General features: G+C 36.2%; 1 protein-coding gene across 1 annotated transcript; it reads left to right on the top strand.

Annotated features, from left to right (window-relative positions):
- The first annotated feature begins 831 nt into the window (after positions 1–831).
- Positions 832–22,971, top strand: nemp1 (nuclear envelope integral membrane protein 1). Its single transcript, XM_028798042.2, is given in 10 exon segments — positions 832–1,035; positions 1,510–1,634; positions 1,778–1,997; positions 4,285–4,357; positions 12,209–12,302; positions 13,053–13,167; positions 18,447–18,672; positions 20,719–20,892; positions 21,187–21,256; positions 21,258–22,971. Coding segments are annotated over 10 exon segments (1,344 nt in total). The 5' UTR covers positions 832–914; the 3' UTR covers positions 21,384–22,971.
- The last annotated feature ends 250 nt before the right edge of the window (positions 22,972–23,221 follow it).

The raw sequence follows: 23,221 nt of genomic DNA on the forward strand, positions 1-23,221 counted from the left end.
CCTATTAACAAAACAAATCCTAAAAAATAAAACTTTGAAAAAAGTAACATATGTTTTAAAATCTATAACAAAAAACACCTAAATTGGTTCCATGTATTACTACACCATCTTTTTCAATAGATAATAAAATAAGGAAAAGGCCAACAAATGATGCAAGAGTTTAATTAAAAAAGGACAATGAGTCACTTGTGAAGTTTGTCAGATCAAATTCAGGTGAATCATGGACAGTCAGAGAAAAACAGTGGATGTTTTCACTTAACATTTTTAATTAATGTTTTGTTTTTATAAACTGTCACGTAATGGGCAAACACATCTGCTAATGTCACAGGATTAACTCCACTTAATTACTTAGTAAAGAAAAAAAGAACTGGTCGATCTTTTAAAAAATAAGTAGCTGATTGTAGTGTAAAACAAAACCACATGCAAAATCCTCAGGGCAGAGAAACACAAAGTGGTGCGCACGTTTCACATTCTCCCACGGTTTAGTTCTGAGACTTTAAACAGAAGTAATTAAGAGCTAGAATTGACCTCATTGATTCGTTATGACAAAACCCATCAACATCGATTATATGCCTGAAATAAAAGTTATTTAATACGAGATGTACCATATTATTTTATAGGTGCTACATCACTACACCTATTCACACAGAACGTCCGTGTAATTTAACGGCTACATTTCCATTAGAAATCGCTTCAGACCGTGTTGTTGTTGGTGACGTCAAGCCTAGCTCTTTTCGTTTTAGTTTCCACCCTAGATTTGTAATTGGATGAAAATCCCATCCGCCCGCCTTCAGAAAAAAATACAACTTTTTTTCTTTGGGAGCTGGGTCCGTCGCTCAGACTTTGATCTTGACGATGATTGGCTGGTTGTTCGATTATGTTTCTACACGAAGTTGTTAATACTGGAAGTACTCATGGCCGTCATGGCGGGAGACATGAAATCTAGTCGATGGTTTAATCTTTTTTCTGTCCCATTCGTTGTGGTATTATTATTATTTTTTCTCACTGTAAGAAACGGTGTGTTTGGGACAGCAGGTAAGAAGTCGTCAATTTTATATTTGTATTTATATCTGCCTTTGGAGAGCGGTTTTTGCTTTGACGGTGGCAGAAATGTCTACCTTTAATACATTGCAGTCTACCAAAAACAGTTCGATAAAAGTAATATTTACCTCGCTTGTGTGTGGAGCTGTTAATTAAATTACTCCACAGGAGGGTGTTATTGGGAGCTTAAATATACTGTCTCGAAGTACAACTGCTATTTTTTTCCAAGTTGACAGGTTTATTTAATCTCAAATAAAAGTAATTTAATACAGATTTTATTTGTATAGCGTCAAATGTTCAGAGATTATTAAAGTTCACATCTATAGATTTTCTACCAATTATAGATCAAGATAAAAATATGAGTGTTTAGATTGAAATGGGTGGTTAGCAATTAAAACGTATATTATCAAGCAGTCTACAAACAGAACATCTGATGTGTGTGCGTGCGTTTTTTTTTTTTTTACACAGCAGACCCCAGTGTGCCTGTGATTGTCATCAACGATGGACCTGAGGAAAAGTTTGTCAGACTAAAGCATTTTTGCTATAGAAACACTATGGCCCCTGGCTGGATGGAGATTTGGACCAGACTACAGGTCAGTTGTATTTTTTTGTTGCTGTTTTTTTTTTTTAATCCGACTAATGTTGATACAGTTGAAATTCTTTTTGTCTTTATAAAAGTCATGGCATTGGTCCTTTTTGTTTGTTTTCTTAATCTTATTCTATGTTGATTCTCAAGATTCGTATTCGCAGCACTGGAAAGTTGAAAGTGACAGTGGTTGAGGATGAGATGAAGTTGAAAGAGCTGGAGCAGTTCAGAGTTTGGAACTTCTTTAGTTATTTCATTAAGGAACAGTCAAATGAGACCACCATTGATGTAGAGCTCTACAAAACCAAGATCTGCTTCAAAGTGGATCCAACCAACCCTGAAGCAATTTATACTATCCAGCCTGCACGAAGTAAGATATTTTTGTGTCCAGGGTACTTACAGTTTGTGAGCCCATCTGTCTTTAGTATGAATAACCTTTCTTTGAGGAGTAGGCTGAATTGGTTAGTCTTTCCAGTAGAAGTGAGTTAAAATCTCTATAATGTACAGTGAAATTAACCTCAAATGTGCAACCTATGTAGATTGACTGCTGACAGATTATTTAAATCCTCAGTCAGACATGTCTCACATATTGAGTTTAATGTTTTGTATTTTTTTTCCTGTTTTCATGGACCCATTTTATTTAGACAAATTATGTAGGAACCCAGTTTAACTTTCTTGTGATGGTAGTCTTGGAGAGCCACACTTTTTTAAAATATAAATTTATAAGTATAAATTTGGGTACTTTTTCTATTATCGTGATGCAAGGTTAAGATAAGGGAATGGGTGAGGGGTAAGGTTATCTAAGCACTATTGGGGTTAAGATAAGGGTAAGGGATGGGATAGGACATAGAATAAACATCAGGGCCTTAAAACCATGGGGTTCAGATAAGCGAATGGGTGCAGTGGCCCCACTGTGTTGTGTCATGGTAATAGAAAAGTACCCTTTTTTTTTTTTTGTACTGCTCATTGTATTTTGGGAGACTAGTGGGAATGCTGTGTGGAACACACTTGTTGCTGCCACTGCTGTATTTAAATGTTATTTTTAAACCCACACCACTTTAATATGTTACTTATTTTGTATAAGTGGACCCATTTTCCTTGACACGTCTTTGGCTGCATGTAAAAATTTAACTGCCTTGTTTTTCCTGTATTCTTGCCTTATAAACAGCAGCATAAATTGGATTCTTTTGCAAAACTGCAGCACTTCTGTTTACTCACAGTAGTTTGTGTGCTGTGTTTGGTAAACTTAAGCATGTTTTTTCCACTACACCTCTTATGATTTTAGAAATTAACTTGTTTTTTTATTGCATCAACAAGCAGACTACAGTACACAGCAGCATTTCCCTGACATAGCTAGAATAGCAAGAAAGCCAAATGTCTGTCTTAGCACTGCTGGTGTTGCAGTTTGGTGTTACTAAATCTGATGGCAGTTTCTGGAGTGTGTTTGTTACTAATGCAGAGTTTCAAAAAAATGACTCTTGAGATTTTCTGTGGTTTTAGGGTATATATATTTTTTGTATCAGAGTATACACCATCTAGTGAAAGCTACAGAGTTGTTTTACAAGTAATTAAAATGAACTTTCATGTAGAGTAGTTGGAAATTATTTAGCGTTCACTCAAGTTTGAGTCCAAAATGGATGTTGTCAGTTTATAACCATATAATTCCTCTTGTGTGAGACTTAAATAGAACCAAAGTGACTCATTTGGGGGAATTTAGCAGTGCTGTGGTACTTTTTTCTTGCTACAACTAATGTTTTAAACACTTGTGTTTTACTGCTTTTTTTTTTTTTCCCCCAATCCATTTTCTAATGTGGATATCCCATGTAGGGTAACAGGGAGCTGGTAACTGTCTCAGCAGCATTGGTTTAGGGCATATTATTTTTCCTCTGGTTGTCACTCAATTGTAGAGTATTCCACTTGTTTAGAGTAGCCAGTTAACCTAACCTGTGCATTTTTGGGATGTGGAGAGTTTGAGAGCTGTGTGTGTAGGAAGCTCCGGCTGGGATAAGCTTCCAAGATTCTGGATCTGTGAGGTAGCAATGCTACTGATAGTCTATAAAAGAATACTGTCTCGTTGATATCATTCAAAATGATTAATAATTTTATCAAGCTATAATAATGTTTTAAACAATTCACAATTGTGAACAGTATCAAAAGTTGTTTACCACATCATTTGAAAAATGGTAGCATAGCTATCTTAATTGACTTGCTTGGTGTTAGTTGCAAGAGTCAGGCAGTGTTTGAATCGGGGTTTCTACAGTTTTCGATCCAAGTCCTTCAGTCCAAGTCCTCAAACACATTTGGAAAAGGGTAATGTTTTTAGTGTTCAAAGCAATACGTGGAAATTTAAATGACGTTCTACTTTAAAATATTTAAACTAGTTTATATTGATTAGTGTAACTGTAAAATTGTATGTGATCTTGTGAAATGTGAGAATCTCATGCTGATTATTGAAGGTTGTTGTGTGTGTATATATGTTTTTTTAATATGTAAAGGGGGGACCCTAAGAAACCTAAACCCCTACAAGTTGAAAGCAAAACCTGCACTTGCGCAAAGTCTGTTCCAAAGAGAAGTTGTCTGTGGTGTTGAGTTTTTGTTTTTCTGTTTCTCAGAGTGTTATAATGAATTCCCTTTTTAATACTGTTTTTCTTCTGCAGAGTTTGACCTGTGTCTGTTCTTGATATTCTTGGGTGGCTTTTTCCTTTTCTTCTTTGCTGAGCCTCTTAGCAGGTAATTTTAAGGTCTAATTACTCTTCTTGTAATCCAGATTTTACAAATGACCTGTTCTAAATACAGATTTTTTTTTAGAGTTGTATGGGTAGGGGTTTAGAATCTATTTCAGTTCTTCAAGTGACAACTAGTTGTGCCTATTCCATTTTGCATTATGAGGGCCTTTTACTGTGTATAATTTAAATGGCTTAATTGGTGTAAATGTTGAACTTGGCGTAACTCAATGGGTCTTGCCACCTAAAGGGACATTTTCAGCATTGTTAGATTTTTTTTTTAGATAGTACCTTATTTGTACCAAGACAAATAAGAGTTAGCTTTTACAGAAGCTGAAGAAATATAGAAATCATATAGCCAACAACAACAACAACTCCCTCAAAAAGAATTGTAAAAAGGAAGGAAAAAAAAGAAACTCCTTACTTGGCTAAGAATATAAAGTAGTCAAAACGAGGCATTATAAAGGCTTTTTGGCAGGTAATCTGCCAGATAATTAACTATTTCCTGTGTGTGTGTTTTGGATCCTGAAGAGAGCTGAAATTCACGGTTTGTGTGTGTGTATAATATCTTTAAGTTATATATGAAATTCAGGTGTGTTTATGTGCATAGTGTTCTGAGTTTGTCAGTGTGAAGTGTGTTGTATGGGTTTTGATCACAGTAAATGGGAGCTTGTATATAAATATCATTGATTTGATTCATTAGCCAGCTGTTTCAAGTATTAATACTAGTAACATCATGCTTCTATGATTTTTCCAACATGAGGAATAATAAATGAGCTTTTACTGCTGTAACATACTGATTTATCACATTAAGTAAGATGCACATTGCTTCATCTTTAATTGGATCTCATGTGGACATATCAAGATTTAATCTTCATTTAAATAGTATCTTTAGATAAAGGTAATGTAGTGGGCTGGTGCAATTTAAAAATATGGCTTTGCAATAATGTATTCAACAAAAAATGAGCAGATATGCCCTTTCTGTCTGTAGAATAAGTATGTATATCATAACTGGTATTGCCTCTCCATAGAAGAAAAGCCAACCTGTACCAGTCTCTGACACCAACTGGTAGAATGTGTTTTTTTTTCTTTTTTTTCCCATTTATCCATGCAGATGTTTTGGAGGTGTCTTGCATGTTTCAGACATCACCCACTCCCAGCATCTCAATGGAAACCATATCCAGGCTCTGACTTAAGTCATTTCAGAACCTTCAATTTCTTTCTTTTTCAACCATTCCTTGGTAGATAAACTGTTGAATAATAGATAGATAAACTATATGTTTATTGTCCTGTCATTGTCATGTTGCAAGGTTAGCCTTTAGATTCGCTTAGATCTTCTGACAGATGGTCTCACGCTATCCTTAACCACTCTCTGGCATGATGAAGAATTCACTGCAGATTCTATGATGGTGAGCTACATAGGCCCAGATGCATGAAAGCAGCCCTAAACCATAACATTTCCACCACCATGCTTTACAGTTGATAATCGGGTTTTTCTGGTCTAATGTTGTCTCTGGTTTTCACCAACCCTGTCTCCTGGTACTGTGGCTTAATAACTCTTATCTTTGCCTCCTCAGCCCGGAGCACATTGTTCCAAAAAGCCAGTTCTTTGCCAAAGTTTTCATGTGCATATTTTAGTCTTGCCCTGATCTTTCTTGGATAGCAAAGGTTTTATCTTGGTACACCTCTCCTATAAATCTATTTGTGCAGCCTTTTTCTAATGGTAAATCAGTGTACTTTCACATACAATGGCAAGAGGTATCTGTACATCCCATTGTGAAGTTCTGGAGGCTTCTTTCAGTATCTTGGGTTCTGCAAACGTGCTGAACTTGCTGGGGCAGCCTGGCTTGGACAAGATGGCTGTTCTTGAAATCTTCTATGCTTGTAAATGATCTTCCGAACAGTGGAATGGCTCACTTCCGATTGTTTGGAATTTTTTGATATATCGCTCCTAGACTAACCATTTTTTGTGAAGGCCTCAGAGCTCCATTGACTTACTGAGTTTTACATAAGATGGACTCCTCCAAGATCCTCAATAATGATCTTTTAATCATTTGCACCTGACTTGGTGCATATGATGATAATTTTAGGTTTTTGAGATAGTGTTAAACAGGCCTGGACTGTCTTTTAACCATTTTGCCTGTGCTCTGTGAATGGGTGTGAACCCCTAACCTGAACACAACAGAGAACATTCCCAGCTCCATGAGGGGAGAGTAAGCTAATTAATTTAAAGAATAGACCGTGGAGAGAGAATGCCCAGGGGGAGCTAAACAAAAAAAAAAAATGGTGCTGAAAAATCAGTGATTTGTTTCAATGTGCCACAGCATTAAGTGCAATTAATCAGATATCCAAAATCTCCAGGAAGCTCTGAAGTCTGCCAAAAATCTGCATCATCGTCCTGAATCTGACAAACGATTCCCAATCAAAATTAATCTGAAGCTGCTTTGCACCATCCAGGTCCAATTAAAACCTCGGTGAAATCAGTTCTTCAAGTTTGAGATGTCTGGGTAATGACAACACATTGCAGCCAACTATCTATATTCATGTGCATAGCCTAACTGCTGTTTTTCATTTTTATACAACTAAACCTGTTTTGGCACAATGTGTTCTGGATGTCACTGAATATTTACAGGATAGTCACTCAAAAACCTATATCTATATGAAGATAATTAATTTTCATAGATCATTTCGGATGGCAGACTCACTGTAGCTTTTCAGTAGCTCCCCAAAACTCACTTTTTCCACATGGTCTAAACCTACCATGTTTTTACATCTTTTACATTAACAAATCACTTTTATCTGTTTTGTGTATGGGAACAGTTCTACTATGTTTTTTTTTTCCTGATTTATTTTGGGTTCTTTGCAATTCATGCTCTGATATTATTATTCATGTCATACAAAGGAGTGGCTTGGTTGGGATTGAATGGATGTCTTTTTTTTTTCTTTTTTTTTTTTATAAATAACTTGTAATTTATTATCTGGAAAGTAATTTGATTGTACTTTTAATGTAGTATATAAATAAAATCATTACTATTGTTGTTTTTATAGCTGAACCAGTGCTATCAGACAATAAGGGTTTTAGCTTGCCTACCCATATGTGAGATAAAAAAAAAAGCTTAATGCATGAGGACAGTGAAGGAGCCCACAGATTCAGAAGATAATCCTTGAGATTCTGATGAGACCCTGGAGTTGATGAGCACACATTTTTCAGCTTGCAAAAGTGCGTCATATGTTGCCATGTCCTTCTGTCTCACTACAACCTGTTGACTAATGCCTACCATGTCATTGGCTTTTACTACAAGTTCATGTTGACCTTATCTCTGCCACAAGCAGCCTGTGAATAAAGCTTCTCCACAGTTAAGCTTGTGAAGAACAGGCTGAGGACCCCTGCTACACAGGAGTCACTTGAGGCTTTTATGTTCATGTCAGTAGAGAAGATCAAGTCAAATCTTCTTGGACTTGGCATTGACAGAATAATCGTCAAGGTTTCAGAGACCAGTGAACTCTTGCTTATTTTCCTGTGATAAACTGTTCTTTTTATATAGCATGCCTTTTTTTTTTTTTTTTTTTTTTTTTTTTTTTTATCTTGTGGGTGTGAGATTACCAATCTGTCCCCGGTGTTAAATGTATGATTGTGGTTATTTTTTTCCCACATGCAAAATATGTATTTGTTTAAATTATACCATAGGCTACAAAATATAAACATGGCATGATGCTTATTTTGCATTTACAGTATCTATGGATACTATATAAATGAAGATCAAATCATGATATATCCACATGTTATAAAAGAAACATTTCATGGGGTACATGTACTTTTTCAAATGACTGTATATACAAAGCAGAGAGATTTTTATGTAAAGTAATCCCACAGAAACTGAATTATATCCAAAAGGTTAGTGTTTGTTCAACATGCTTATTTACATCCATGATAAATGTGTTAGATTGTGGAAAAAAGTATTGAATTGTTGTGGGTAATGTGAATTTAATTAGCTTAAGTTCTAAGCAGGTTTTGTTTTTGTTTCTGTTGTACATGAATTTTGATTCTTCCATTTTAGTAGCATAAGACCTCATTTTAGCAGTATAGTATAAGTTAACAGAAATGTCAAATTCCACTTTATTTGGGGCCAAACAAAAGAACACTTTATATGCCCAGTGTGGGACAGAATATATCAACAAAAGAACTACTACAGTATATTATCTTTACAAACCAGGCACACAGGTATCTCTTTGCTCATCACAATTGCATGTAATGCCTTGTGTCTCTTGAAACTGCCTGCCTTCTTTATCAACTTTTCTTTTCTTGGACGGTCCAGTGGGTTAGGAAGGCCAGCAGCCACTGAGCCAAAATCAGGTTTAAGGGGTTGGGAAATATAAGAGTGGCAGTCCAGAAATATGAGAGAATGTTGAGGTAAATTAAAGAACATCCACTTACATCAGCATGAGGTGGTCAGAAATGGACAACAATCGCATTTAGCATGAGTGGAAATGTATATGCATTTTCTGTCCACATACAACAATCAACTCAGCAGAAAAGACAAAGGAATCTTGTACGACGGTAACACAGCCGTTAAGGTATGGAAGGGTGGCCAGTCAAGGTACAGTTTCCTTCATGAAATGGTCATCTTTGGCATCATGTTAAAATTAGAACTTTTTTTTGTTCAGCAATGTCTACTCCTCTTTTTCACTTTTTCTTGTTGAGCCACTCACAAATAGTCAGTTTACATTGTAACTACAGTTTAGCAGCTGTGGTATACTGTGCTGCACAGATAAATGTAACTGAACATAGTGACACATTTTAATGTCATGTGTTAATGCACATCCACATTATATATGGATAAATTATTTATTAAAGGGAAGTAATATACTTAGTAGGGAAATAATATAATTAGTACATCTAGAAGTGCCGAGTATGGATCAGTAATGCAGAGAGCCATATTCTATTACATATTACACTTTTTTTATGTCTCTCCTCAAGCTCTTCCCTTACAAGCCTCTGAATAAATATGATTATCTATGTAAGACAGCAGTATAGTGCATGAGTCAAAGTACTATTTGGGTGTAAATCCAGATTTTCATAATCAATTAGCAGCCCCAGGTATCCAAAGATGGCAAAACCTCATGAAACCAGTCAATGCTGTGATAAATATTACTTAGAAACTGAAACTGACCTTTGCCTGTCATTCCTCAAAAACTGATTTTAACAACCAGTGGAATTAAGCATGTTCCAATGGCCAGTCTCCTCATGCCATTCCTACTACATCAGTAACTTCTTTCACATTACCTGGAATGGCCAGTGACAAGTCCACCTCTGACCATCTGTATGGGTCCTCAGTTATGGTGGGCTCATAATAATGGTCAGAGATGGACACAAGTAAGGAGACAACTGAGAAACCTACATACAGGAAAAGTTATGAGACTAGATGGAGTCAGTCCTTGAGTTCTTAAGGCCTGTGCTGACCAACTTTGTAGTATCCTCTATCAACTGCTCAGTCTGACCCCAAGACTCCAGAAAGTGCCACTGCCGTGGAAAATCTCCTGCTTTGTTCCTGTTCCAAGCAACCAGTGGCACTTATGTCTCACAACATGAAGACATTCAAGAGACTGGTCCTGGACTATGAGTCCTCTTGTGGCAGACCACATGGACCCAATGCATTTTGTCTATTGGACAAAAACTGGAGTGGAGAATGCAATTATCTATCTGCTCCACAGGGTCTATTCTCACTTGGATTTTGTGATGTTTCCAGTGCCTTTAATACCATTCAGCCATCCCTGTTTTGGGGTAAGGTCAGAGATATACATGTGAATGAGCCTGTGGTGTCCTGGATAATGGACTATCTTTCAAGCACACTGCAGTTTGTGAGACTTGGGGATTGTGTTTCTGATACAAATGTGAGAAACACTGGTGTACCACAAGAAACAGTCCTGTCTCCTTTTCTCTTCACTCTGTACATCTCAGACTATAAATATAACACCAGGTCATGTCACTTGCAGAAACTCCCAGATGATTCTGCACTTCTAGGCTGTATTGATAAGGGGGATGAGACTGGTGGAAAACTTTGTTTCTTGGTGCAAAGAGAATTGTGTGCATCTTAACATCAGCAAAATCAAGAATATGGTTACTGGCTTAAGCTACACCAAAGAGGTATTTCCGGTCACCACTTAGGGAGTGGATGTAGAGGTGGTGTGCTTCAACAAGTACCGGGGGGGTTATGGGGTTGTTTCACATTAGTGACAAGTTGGACTGGTCTCGGAACTCAGAACACAGAGGAATTATTTAAGAAAGGGCAGAATAGGCTGTTTTTTTTTCTTCTTCGGAGACTGAGTTCTTTTGAAGTGGGTAGTGACATCCTTTACATCTTCTAAAACTCTTTGATGGCCATTGTGATTTTTTTTTCTGTGCTGTGGTGTGCTGCACTGGTAACATCACATTAACAAACAAATTGAGTTATAGGACATACTCTGGACCCCCTAGAGGTAGTAGCAAAGGAGAGAAATTAAACAAAAGTTTGCATTATGAACAATTCTGCACATCCTCTCTCTCTGACACACTAACACTGAGCACTTCCAGGCAATGAATTATTCAGCAGAAGTGCATCAAGAAACGCTACTGGGGCTGTTTTATACCAACAGCAATAGGTCTGCATAATGCCTCGCTGTGACTGCCAAGTCAGAAGTTTTAAGTCTTTTTAAATTTTCTTCCCTTTTAGTCATTCTGGTGTGTGTTCAGACCTGTGTGTGTGTGTATACTGTATATTTATTTATTTATTTATTTATTTATGTAAAGAGCTTCAGTAAAAGGCCAAATTTTGCCCTGGAACAAATATGTATCTATTTATGACAAATTTTACCAAAATTGCAACTTATTTGCCCCTTAGCTGTTTGTCAGAACATTTTGATATCAGAAGTGAGATTAATTTTTAAAAGTGTGAGTTTGTAATATATATATTTGTTTAGAATGAAATTTAGTAAAATCTTGATCTGTCTACAGTAATGGACTACAAATTCTAAAAGAGAGAATTTGGTATTCCGAGTTTCAGGATCAATTTGATTACACACATTGGGGACTAAACAAATATCATTAGCTATTCATTGTTTATCATTCCAGTGGTGGATGTGTTTTGGCTAGAATTGGTTTCATTCAGTTTTCCCATTGCTATAACATGAAATGCTAAGTAAGGGTTAACTTGGAGGTGACAAAAGAAATCACTTTGTTTTTAGTGTGAGATTATAAAATTTAAAAAAGTCTTTGGCTTTAAAAATCATATTTTCGCTTAACATTTTTAATTGTAGTTTTTAACATAAAGCCCAATTTTATTGAACTGTCAATTGTACAGGTTTTCATGTGAACCTGAAATATCTCCCAAAAAAAAAAAAATTGTAACAAATTGAGAATAGCTCATCCTGTACTTTCTTGAGTCTATAACTATGGTGAAGATCCAGCTGTTCACAGTCCCAGTTCTCTGATGTACAGCTCACCACCACATACCAGTAAAAACCCTCCCCCATTATATTGAAATTCGTTTTTCAAGTTACTATTTTATGATTAATAATACAATGCAACTAATATACCAAAATTCCAGTATAACATTAATATAGTGATGCTTTAGTATTGGTATAGAATGGTGCTAAAAGTAGTAGAGGAGCCATGTGGTAATAGTGTTAATAGTATCAGCCGCGTTATTTAACTGAACTACAAGAATTTTAGTAATGATTATATTTCAACATGTGTATATTGTTTGGGGAATGTAATGTGTACTTGCACACTTTTATATTTGGAAGTGGCTGGTATAAAGCAGTGTCTTAATCAATGTGCTTTTTTTTTTTTTTTTTTTTTTGTTTTTTTTTTGTTTTGCAGGAGCCAGGTTTTTTACTATTCTATTGGAATGAGTACTGGTCTAATTGCATCACTCATCATCCTCATCTTTATTTTAGCGAGATTACTGCCAAAGGTAATACTCCTCATGGCTAGTAGAGCATCAAAATAACACTCCTCAATATGAAATGTTTGACCTAAGTGATGAAGATGAACAGAACTGGAGATTACTAACTTTTAGAGTGGACGAGAAACAGCATGGCAAAGGTTTCATTTGAACTTGTCATGAGCCTAATGTTTCTAAATTCAAAGATGCCCCTGCATGTGAATTTCCCATTGGGATTAATAAAGTATCTATCTCTATCTTGCTAACCTTTCCCAATGCATCCTAAATTGACTGATTCTCTTACATATTTCAGTAGCATGTGTTAATTTTATCAGAATTGCTTTTGAATGTTCTGCACTTTCATGTGATCAGCACTTTATTTTTTGTAGAGTTAAAGACATTTCTACATTAAACCACCACTTACGTTAAAGCTGAACTTCCCCTGTTGTGGTGGATAACCAAAAGAAGTAAACTATGGAATCATATGCTCTTAATTGAGGGTTATTTTGCTTGGTTAACCCACCAAGTTTAAAAATAACTTAACGGAAACATTACAGTTAACTCATAAGGTGTATTAATGCTAATATGTAATATTTCTGATATTCTATTTGGGTTGTCGCTTATCTTTGTCTAAACTGAATGTAAATTTTACTACTGTTTTTAATAGAATTTTGATTGTCATTTTCTCTAGTAGTTAAGTGTATGTATGTTTGTGTCAGAATTGCTAAAATAAGGTACATTGTATTAAGATTAGTACCTCTGGGTTTTGCTGTCTTGCAGAAAAGCCCATTTTACTTACTGGTGGTAGGTGGCTGGTCCTTTTCCCTGTATATCATCCAACTGGCATTTAGGAATATGCAACTTCTTCTCAGAGACCATTGGCAGTATGTTATAGGTAAGCATGGTGATTAGTTGGATTGTCTGAGATGCAGTTCTTTGGACCCATCTGTCCAGAGATTTTGGCACTTTTTAAATGAATATGCTTCTCATCATAAATATGCAAGTGTATTATTCAAAATGTTATTTCCCTTTCCTAAAAAAATAGTTTTTAGGACAAAAAGTGTAGGTTTGCTGTTGAAAAACCAAAGGTGACTCCCGGCAATACAAACCTTGTCAAAGTCTAGCACTGGCCATCAGAAGGAAAAGTGGCAGATTTTTAACCTGTGACAGTGAAAACATGGTATTGATATGTATATAATGGCATTAGCAAAGCTCACTGGTTTAAAGTGGACTATTCAAAACCAATCAGTGTGATGTATTCTGAAATTTACTGTACATCTAGAACCAGGTGATGCTTCTGGTGGATTGGGCTCCTGTTGAAAATCTAAACAGGAAATAGAACATACTAGTATGTCTCATGTATCTATTTGTTTCTTAATTCTAAGGCAGACACAATTCTGTTATAAAAAAATTCTGCATAGGGTTTTACTTACCAAAACAAGTGTTTGGGACAAATGCAAGCAATACATTCAAGAATGGCAACTTTATCATGTAATGCCCCTAAATGATATTTTGAGTATCTGCTGAGATAATTGTAAAAATTACTAAACTTACAAGAGATTCTCTTGGCTCTTATAATGATGTAAGACAATCAATCACCCTAATTTCTAGGATCTTGCTATACCTACTGTGCTTTGAACACCTTTCATTTCTGCCAAAAATACTTTGATCTTGCCGCCTTCTATTAGACTCAACAGTCTTGCCTTACAGGGGTGATCTGAAGTCATCCAGTTCTATAACAGAATCTTGTATTTTTTTTTTTTTAAATTTTTATATAAAGTCCATCCATCCATCCATTTTCCAACCCGCTGAATCCGAACACAGGGTCACGGGGGTCTGCTGGAGCCAATCCCAGCCAACACAGGGCACAAGGCAGGAACCAATCCCGGGCAGGGTGCCAACCCACCACAGGACACACACAAACACACCCACACACCAAGCACACACTAGGGCCAATTTAGAATCGCCAATCCACCTAACCAGCATGTCTTTGGACTGTGGGAGGAAACCGGAGCGCCCGGAGGAAACCCACGCAGACACAGGGAGAACATGCAAACTCCACGCAGGGCGGACCTGGGAAGCGAACCCAGGTCCCCAGATCTCCCAACTGCGAGGCAGCAGCGCTACCCACTGCGCCACCGTGCCGCCAATTTTTATATAAAGTCGACTTTTGTAAATATATTTTACATCGCTGATGCTTTGTTTTCTAGTCATGACACATTAGTGAAGAGCAGACAAGGCAGCAATATATCTGCTTAGCCTTGTTTATAACCCTCCCTGCTTACGTTCATCTGTTTTCGATTCCTTCATTTGTGTTATTGGCAGCCTTAAGGCTTCCTTGGGTACAAAGGTCTACTTTCAGACGATGTTGCAATAGTAAGTCCTTCTGCTCACTCAATGTCTATTTGTGGATGACTTTGATAAATAAATGTAAGAATTAGTGCTGGGCGGTATACCGGTTCATACCGAAAACTTTATTTTTTTTATGATATGGATTTTTCTTATACCGCAACACCGGTTTAAATTGTCTAAACGACGTTCAGAACGTGGTGCAGCGGGAAACTGTTCAAGTGGGGACCTTTTTCACTGCTACACCGCTAAACACAGATTTGTTGCGCGGTAGCGTAGGTATTGCGCGGTGCAAATGGACAGAGAACATTCCGAAACTGAAGCCGACGATAAAGTTGAACATGATGAACAGAAGAACTTTTGCCGAAAAAAAGGAGTCGCGTCCGTCGCCTGGAGATACTTTAGTTTTAAAAGGTCAGATGTGTAAATACTGTTTCTATACTACTGGATAATACTGCAAGCCAAGTTGTACTTGTTTTATTTGTTTTCAATACAGTGTAATGTACCTGGGTACTGTGTAATAGTGTGACGACATGTTGACTTTATTCTCGACATTTCTACTTTATTCTCGACGTTTATGTCAAGATTAAAGTCGACATGTTGACTTTATTCTCGTAATTTGTCATTAAAGTAGAACATCGTAAACTAAACTTCATTGTAAAATGAATATTTAATTTACTAGATTTTCTCAAACCCCGTCATAAGTTATCTAGCACATTAAATGCGTTGTGTTAAGTGTTCTCAGAGATTCTTAAACTGACTTCTTCTTGCACTAAGAGGAGGCGCCGGCAGCGATCGCCGCACAGAATACATTCACTTCATGATCTTCCTGCTCTCTGAACATTTAGAATGCTAAGATAAATATTTAATATAATTTTCATGGTGAAATGCATTAAAGCATGCATTAATCATATGGGGGCACGGCGGCATGCCTGCCTTGCATTTGCATGTTTTTCTGGTGGGTTTACTCGGCGTGCTTCAGTTTCCTTTCAAAGTCATGTAGGATGTGGGGTTTTGTTATGCTATATTGACCCTGCTAGTGTATGTTTTGCTTGTATTCATCCTGCGATGTGCTGGCGACTCGTTCAGAGATGGGCGCAACTCTGAATGGATGGCATAATTAAACATGTGTAACGAAGATATTTTTAAAGTTCTGAACACTCCGTCGGCTAAGTTTATAACTAGTTTTAATTTCACAAAGACGTTTATCGTGTGGTAATTGGTTATGTGGTGAAAGAAAAAGGAAGGATAGGAACTAGGGTTTTGGTACGTCAGATAGAGACAGCCCGCTCAGAAGAACATGCATTGAATTCTGTGTTCGTGTCTCCGACCACCAGATCACAAACCCAACATTTACATAATATTTAAAGTTAAACCTGTGTGATAGCCATTCATACATCCAGTTTTTTGGAGCCTCGTCACACCTGCCATAAAGTTCTCTACACTGAACATACACCTGGGGACCCCTTACTGCGAGGGAGCAGCACTACCGCCTCACTACCGTGCATGTGTAATACCTGCTTTAATGCATTTCATCATGAAAATGATATCAAGTATTTGTCTTGGCATTCTAAATTTTTAGAAAGCAGGAATATCATGAAGTGAATGGATTCTGTATGGTGATCGCTGTCTCCTCTTAGTGCGGAGGAAGTCAATTTAAAAAGCGTAGTGATTAACAACTGGGTCGGGGAACGCAACACAAAGCATTTAATGTGCTGCATTAATTTATGACGGGGTTTGACAAAATCTAGTAAATTAAACATTGATTTTAGGAAGTTTAGTTTACGACATTCTACTTTAATTATGAAGTAAACTATGAGAATAAAGTGGAAATGTCGACTTTAATCTCAACATAAACAGCGAGAATAAAGTGGAAATGTTGACTTTATTCTCGACATATAGTCTGTTTTTTTCTTCCCTGTGTTCGTATTGTTTTTTTTCTTCACCGTGGCCCTAATACGATTCCGTAGGGCTATACCACAAATAGCATTATAAATGCAAGTTGCAGGTTTATTATTTATGCATATAGCTTAGCTTGAAGCAAGGTCCATATTAATGCAGTTTGCCTAAATGATGGTTCAGTTGGTAAAGATGTCATCACCAAGTTGCACTTGTTTTATTTTATTTTAATTTGGTGAATACTGTGTAATGCACCTGGGCTTGAAGTCTTGAAGTAATAGTGCAACTATCAGTAATAATACTATTTATTTTATTGTTATTATTTATTAGTTTAAATATTATGCAGTTTAATGATGATAAAGTTGTTTAAAAAGTCACTTTAACGTGTCAGTGGACAGAGATTGTTAACATTAACAGAAAGTGTAGTTGGTTTACAAAAAATATTTACTATTTATTCTAAGACATACTCAGTGCAATACAACTTTTGACAAGCACTTCTGGATATTTTACTAAGTCTAAATGCCTCTTTGTATGGTTGAAAATATGTTGTCAAAATTAGTTTGTTTTTGCAAAATTTGTTCAATAAAAATGTTCTATATTTTGACTGCATCTGTCATGCAATGTGATACCTTCTCCATTAGTGCCACCCCCTTGAAAACTATCACTTTATGGGGCAATGCAAACCTGTATTAATACTTGTGTGCACATTAAAATGTTTTTTTTGTACAATGTACAATATTTTTGACAGTGGAATAGGTTATTCTTAGCCAGTAATTGCAGTGGAAAATGTGGTTAACATCCACTCATGCATGGGGAAAAAAATACCGTTGAATACCGTGAAACCGGGATAATTTAGAAAAATACCGTGATATAGAATTTTGGTCATACCGCCCACCCCTAGTAAGAATATTAACAGTTGGCAAATAAAAAATAATTTCATTGCACATGTGTGGCAGCTAGCAGAGCCACTTCACATTTGTACCACTAACTTGTTCTAATTTTAGTTCATGGAATGCTGGAGTTAAAAAAAAATAATCCCTTTGTAATGAAAGATTAAAGGTCACACTTATGTGATTTATGTATTCTAGCATTGTAACATGTTTGCCATGTGTTTTAAGAATTCTGGTTAAATAAGAATACAGTGTGCAAGGTCAAAAATGTGTGTCCATCAGATTAAATTTAAAAGACAACAGATTTTAAATGAATTTGACACTTTTTCAGTGTAATTTTCAGAATGTAATGGCAGTTTGTTGACAAAAAGGCCATTCAGCCCAATATAGTTTGTCGATCCTTATTCACATTACCTATGCAAAGTATCACAAAGTTGAGACTTGAAAGGTTCATGAAGTGTGTGCCATCTCCTACCAATGAAAATTTTCTTTGAACAAAATAACATTTTGTTTGAGCTAATTTTGTACCAATCTACACACTGTGTCTTCCACTCTTAACTTCTGAATGGTCTACAGATAATGTGCTGACAAAAGCTGCATTTATTGGAAAAAAGAATTGGAGCAATAAACTTATTCTGAAATACTGTGGCTTTGAATGTTGAACATTCAGACCTGGGTCAGATTAAATCATATGAACATTGTTTTACCCTATACAGGGATTGTTTACACAACAAAGCTATATCCTCAACTCGGGTGCTAATGCAAAGGCTGGTTAGTGGCATGGTTTTACTCCACTTTGCCATGAATTTGCAGTGATAATGATAATCCATCAGCATGGAGAAAAAAACGTTTTTCTATTTATTTTGTTTCACAGTGGTTTAGACTTGTGTTGTTTTTAATTATGTGCTATACTGTAGTGTGGCATAGCATATAAGGCATAAATGTAACTTTCAACCTAAATGCTTGAAATGTCTCCTTTTTTTGTGTTAAATCTCCATTTAAGTTTATCTTATTTTTTGACTGGTTATTTTTTTAGGGTATGTGACTGCAGTTGGCTTTGTCAGCTTTGCTGTGTGCTATCGATATGGCCCACTTGTGGAGGAGCGAAGCATGACCATACTTTCATGGGCACTGCAGATCATTGGCTTACTCTTGATCTACATGGGAATCCAGGTCCCACAAGTATCCTTGGCAATCATCATCTCTGCATTCTGCTGCAAGAATTTAGAGTATCCTGTCCGTCTTATTATGTTTATTCATCGGTATGAAATATGAGCCATTTTTTTTTTGTATTTTTACTTGTATTTATTTTCCTAATTACCCAGATTATGAAAGTCTGATGTAGCATTATTTTTGAAAATAGAATATTTTTCCTGCAAAACCTGTAAGTAAAAACTAACAGACCCTCTCCCCATTTGGGCCTTTGGATGGAAAAATGTGGAATGTATTTTGCTGCTTGTTAAACTGTAAATAAATATTGTATCCATATAGGTATCTATATCTATTAAGGAGTAACTGAATTTTGTCCCTATGTAAACAAGTCTGTATTTTTCTTTTTTTCATCAATGAGCTTGTGTGTAAGAATGAGTGTGTGTACATATATAGTGCATTTGTGTTTATGTATATGAGACAATTCATCACTGTAGCACTCTAGTTAGAAATTCAAGTGGTGCGAAGTCCAGGTGTTTATCATAAGCTTATTTAGTGAATGGAACCCAAAAGGCATCAAAGGATGAATACTAATATTCAGCAGAACCAAATAATTCAACCCTGGCTATCCTATTGGCAGGTTTTGCACTCTTGTTAGGAGGAATAACTTTTTTTAAGAAGCAATGCCTTTATAATTCACACTATACTACATCTTCCCCATGGTTGGGGCATGACTGCTTCTCTGACAGTCTAAAATTTTGCCTCACCTCTTTCATGAGAGGATCCTTTAGCCCATCATCTGTCACCCCCCAGTTTGGGGAATTCTCCCATCAGCTTTACAGTCCTAAGCATCTTCTGTTACTTTAATGCTGGCACTTAAAGGGATTTTACCAGTTATTAATGTGGATTTCCCTTTTGAAGTATATCTTCTGCTAGGCCTGTCCACTGTCCTGTATCTGCCTAATGCCCTTACTGATTTAGGCAACAACTCAACCAGATGAATATAAACTTTGTTGCTAATTTAAAAAGGGGTCAAGTGGGGGGAAAAAAAGCTTTTTTTTGCCATCTTGTAAGGATGTGCATATATAATAGAGATAATATATGAATACGTATGCTACCAGTCCAATTTTTCAACATATTTTTGATAGAAATTAAGCAGTTTTTCTCAAGATACCATTAAAATGATTTACAAATACAGTCAAGACATTACTGCTTGAAAAGATTTCTTCTGTAAAATATTTGTCAAATATCAGTGTTGTCTCCAACAGTGAAAAGACCAATCCAGGATGCTGGCTTTAGAGACAGTTTCAAAGAAAATGACATATCTGAAACGGGCAAAAAAAGAAAAGATGATTAAATAATGTTTGGAAATGTGTATAATTGTCAACACCCAGATTTGTCTTTGCACTATTACAAATGACACTTGTACATGGTGTGTATTTATGAAACAAGCGAACTGAGGAACCTGTAAGGTATTTGTTACTCAAACTATAGACTCTGATGTCTTCATCGTTTTAGGCAGTTGTGCATCTCAGCCTTCCTTTCTTTTTCTATATGGGTTAGATCCAGTTTGTGGTCTTATCTCAAGACAGCAGTAGCCACCATTGTATGAAATCTTCAGTTTCTTGACAGTCTGCCACATGGAATAATCTTCTTTCTGCAAAAAAGACACATTTTTCTTCATAAAGCTGCTTCATTTTGGTCATTTTTGAACCCAGACCTGAACTTTACTTGGTTTGCAAGGTACTGGCATTCCTAAACAGAATATCAGGTTTTAGTGCTGCTAAAGCAATCACAAAAGGTTTCCCGAAAAACAGTTGGCATATAAAATGATGAATTAAGTATAAGCCAAGACCATTCAGAAACTAAAGGAATGGCTGCTGAAAATGGTGCTATGCAATTGTATGTGAATAATAAACTAAATCAGTCATTTCAAGCAGTTAGCAATACTAGTTATTTCTTGGCTGTTTGTTTAAATCGGATTAGGATATCTTGATTTTATAAAGGTATCAATTTCTATCAAAAACATGAACATTTCTGGGTGTGTATGTGGGTGTCAATATTTATTTTAAATCTTCTAATCCTTCTGTGCATCCAAGATGTATGCATGTGTGTCTAGTCACTCCTCACTTTTTGAACATTTATTTATTCGTTTTCAGGAAGCTGTGCCGTTGGACTGCAAAACCTGCTCCTCCCCGGCTTCTGACTGAAGAAGAGTACCAGAAGCAAGGTGAAGTGGAAACACAACATGCCCTGGAAGAGCTACGGAAGTATTGCAGCAGCCCAGATTTCAGTGCTTGGAAGACTGTCTCCAGACTACAATCCCCAAAACGGTAATTGTGTTATTGTTGGTTGTGTGTAAACAGGTGTGTGTGTGTGTCTTTTGATACGTGAATTTCTGAAGACAATGAGTGGCTTTAATGTGTTATCAATAAGTATCTTTGTAGTATTTGTACATCATGCGTATCATTTGGTATTGTTTAGTTTACATGGATGCTTGAAAAGTCAAATATGAGGCATTTAGGGTAGAGTTACCTATATTTATATGTGTTGTAGTGCAAGGCTGTTCAGTCTCTTTCTGGAGGTTTTCCAGTTGTTTTACATTCCATCCCAATTTTCTCTTGCAGGTTTGCTGATTTTGTGGAAGGCTCTTCCCATTTGACTCCAAATGAAGTATCTGTGCATGAACAGGACTATGGGCTGGGGGGGCTCCTTCCTTCAGGATGAACTATTTGAATCTGATGATGACAGCAGCATGAATGATGAAGAAACTGTAGCAAACAATATGCCGTTGTGTCGGCAGAGAGTGGATTTTGGCATCTAAGCAATGAGGAAATCATAAGGAGATGAGAATGTTTCCTTCCTGTTGTGCTTGCTTGTGTATTCTATATGAAATGCACGTCAATGGGAATACAGGTAAAGGTTGGTCTAGGTCAACTGAAACAAAATGTGAAAAACATTTTTATATAATACCAGTTGCAGTGGTACAGGTGCTAGATCTCCCTAGGTACCAGTGAAGTCAATATCAGTAAGAGCTTTATTTTGCCTTTTTAAGAATGTGTTAAACCTGTCCTTGTCGCACTTCTCCTTGATCAGCGCTGCTTAGTTAAGTTTTTACATGGTGTTAAATCTTTGTTGGTATATATTTTCGGGGTCCATGGAATGTATATTTTATAAGTTACCGTATTCAGCAGTTTCAAGAGTGTTTCACCCACAAACTTTTAATCTGTCATAGTGTGTTATTTTTAATTCTTTTCAAACTGTCTTGGGTCAAGTCTACTGAGGAGATAAAGACTTTCTCATCCAAGTCACATACAAATACATATCTATACTTTTTTTGTGTGTGTGTTTGGTTAAGGTCCTGTTGCGATTAAGTTTAATGTCAAAATAAATCCATTCAGTGTTAATGATATCCTTCATGCAGCACCCTATGTTTAAATGTACTTGGAAGATTTCAACTGACCTCTGTTTTCTTACAGGTTGAAAATCTTTTTAAGACCACAGGGGAAATGTATCATTTGGTTATGTAATGGATTTCAGGCGCGGGTCCAGTCAAGTTTAATCACGGTCGGTTACTTATGAGTACTATCTCATAGTGTGAGATCTGTTTTTTTAGTTGTAAATGAGGTTTACATTTATAGTGTGTGGAATTCCAGGTTCATTTTTTCAATTTTAACATGCATTATAATTAGTAACCTCATTTGAATCAGACTGGTGACAAAGTCTCATTATGTTTTGACTTCTATGGTGTTACCATATATTTTGTATGTAGTTGATTTTGCCACATATTGTGGTGTGAAACCAGCACTTCAGGTTGATCATTTTATTCTTTTGAATACATTTGTATGAAACGTCATGCCACTTTTTTTTTTTTTTTTTTAATAAACCCCTTTGTGCAGCCCATATGAAAAGTTCTGTTTGTGCCAGGTGAGTAGCATGTTCATGGAGTTGATGGTCTGTTTCCATAAATGGGCTAAGAATAATGAGAATCTCTCTGTGACTGATTTGGTTATTAATTATAGGGTGGATAGCAAAGCTACTCTATCCTGATTTTTGAATGAAAGCATGAAATAAATTGCTTATATCCAACTGTTAATGTTAACTATGGTGCCTTGCTATGAAGGAGTTGAAATAATTTTAGCTTTTGAAAAAAGTGTTTATTCCACAGTGGCAGAGTGGTGCTTATAGAAGTTTGTTTTGGAGCATGACAATTACACTCGCTCCTTTACTAGTATCTATGGATCTCTTTGCAAATATACTGTATATGGAATACATGGACTTCTTTAGATGATGGTTTTTATAAACTATGCCTTGCATCTGATGGTGCTGATATAAACTCTGGATTGTATTTTTAATGGAGAAAAGACATAAAATATGGTTTCTAAAGCCAAATTACAGCAGATCATCCGTAACGCTTTTTTTTTTTCTTTTTTTTTTTTTTTTTTTTAATTCTTTTAGATATCACTTTAATGTACCATTTGTCATTGTGCTGTGTTGCTTTTTTGTGTTTTTATTTCTTCCAATCAGTAAAGAATTGGAAATAGAGGAATTAAATGATGTATGTTTGTACCTGCTTATTTCAGTTCTGGGCTGCTGTGAAACAAATCCTTGTACTAGAAACACCCCAAGATGAGCATGTTCTCCGACACAATTGCAAACCAT

This window comes from Erpetoichthys calabaricus, chromosome 3 (assembly GCF_900747795.2).
Source record: "Erpetoichthys calabaricus chromosome 3, fErpCal1.3, whole genome shotgun sequence".
NCBI lineage: Eukaryota > Metazoa > Chordata > Cladistia > Polypteriformes > Polypteridae > Erpetoichthys > Erpetoichthys calabaricus.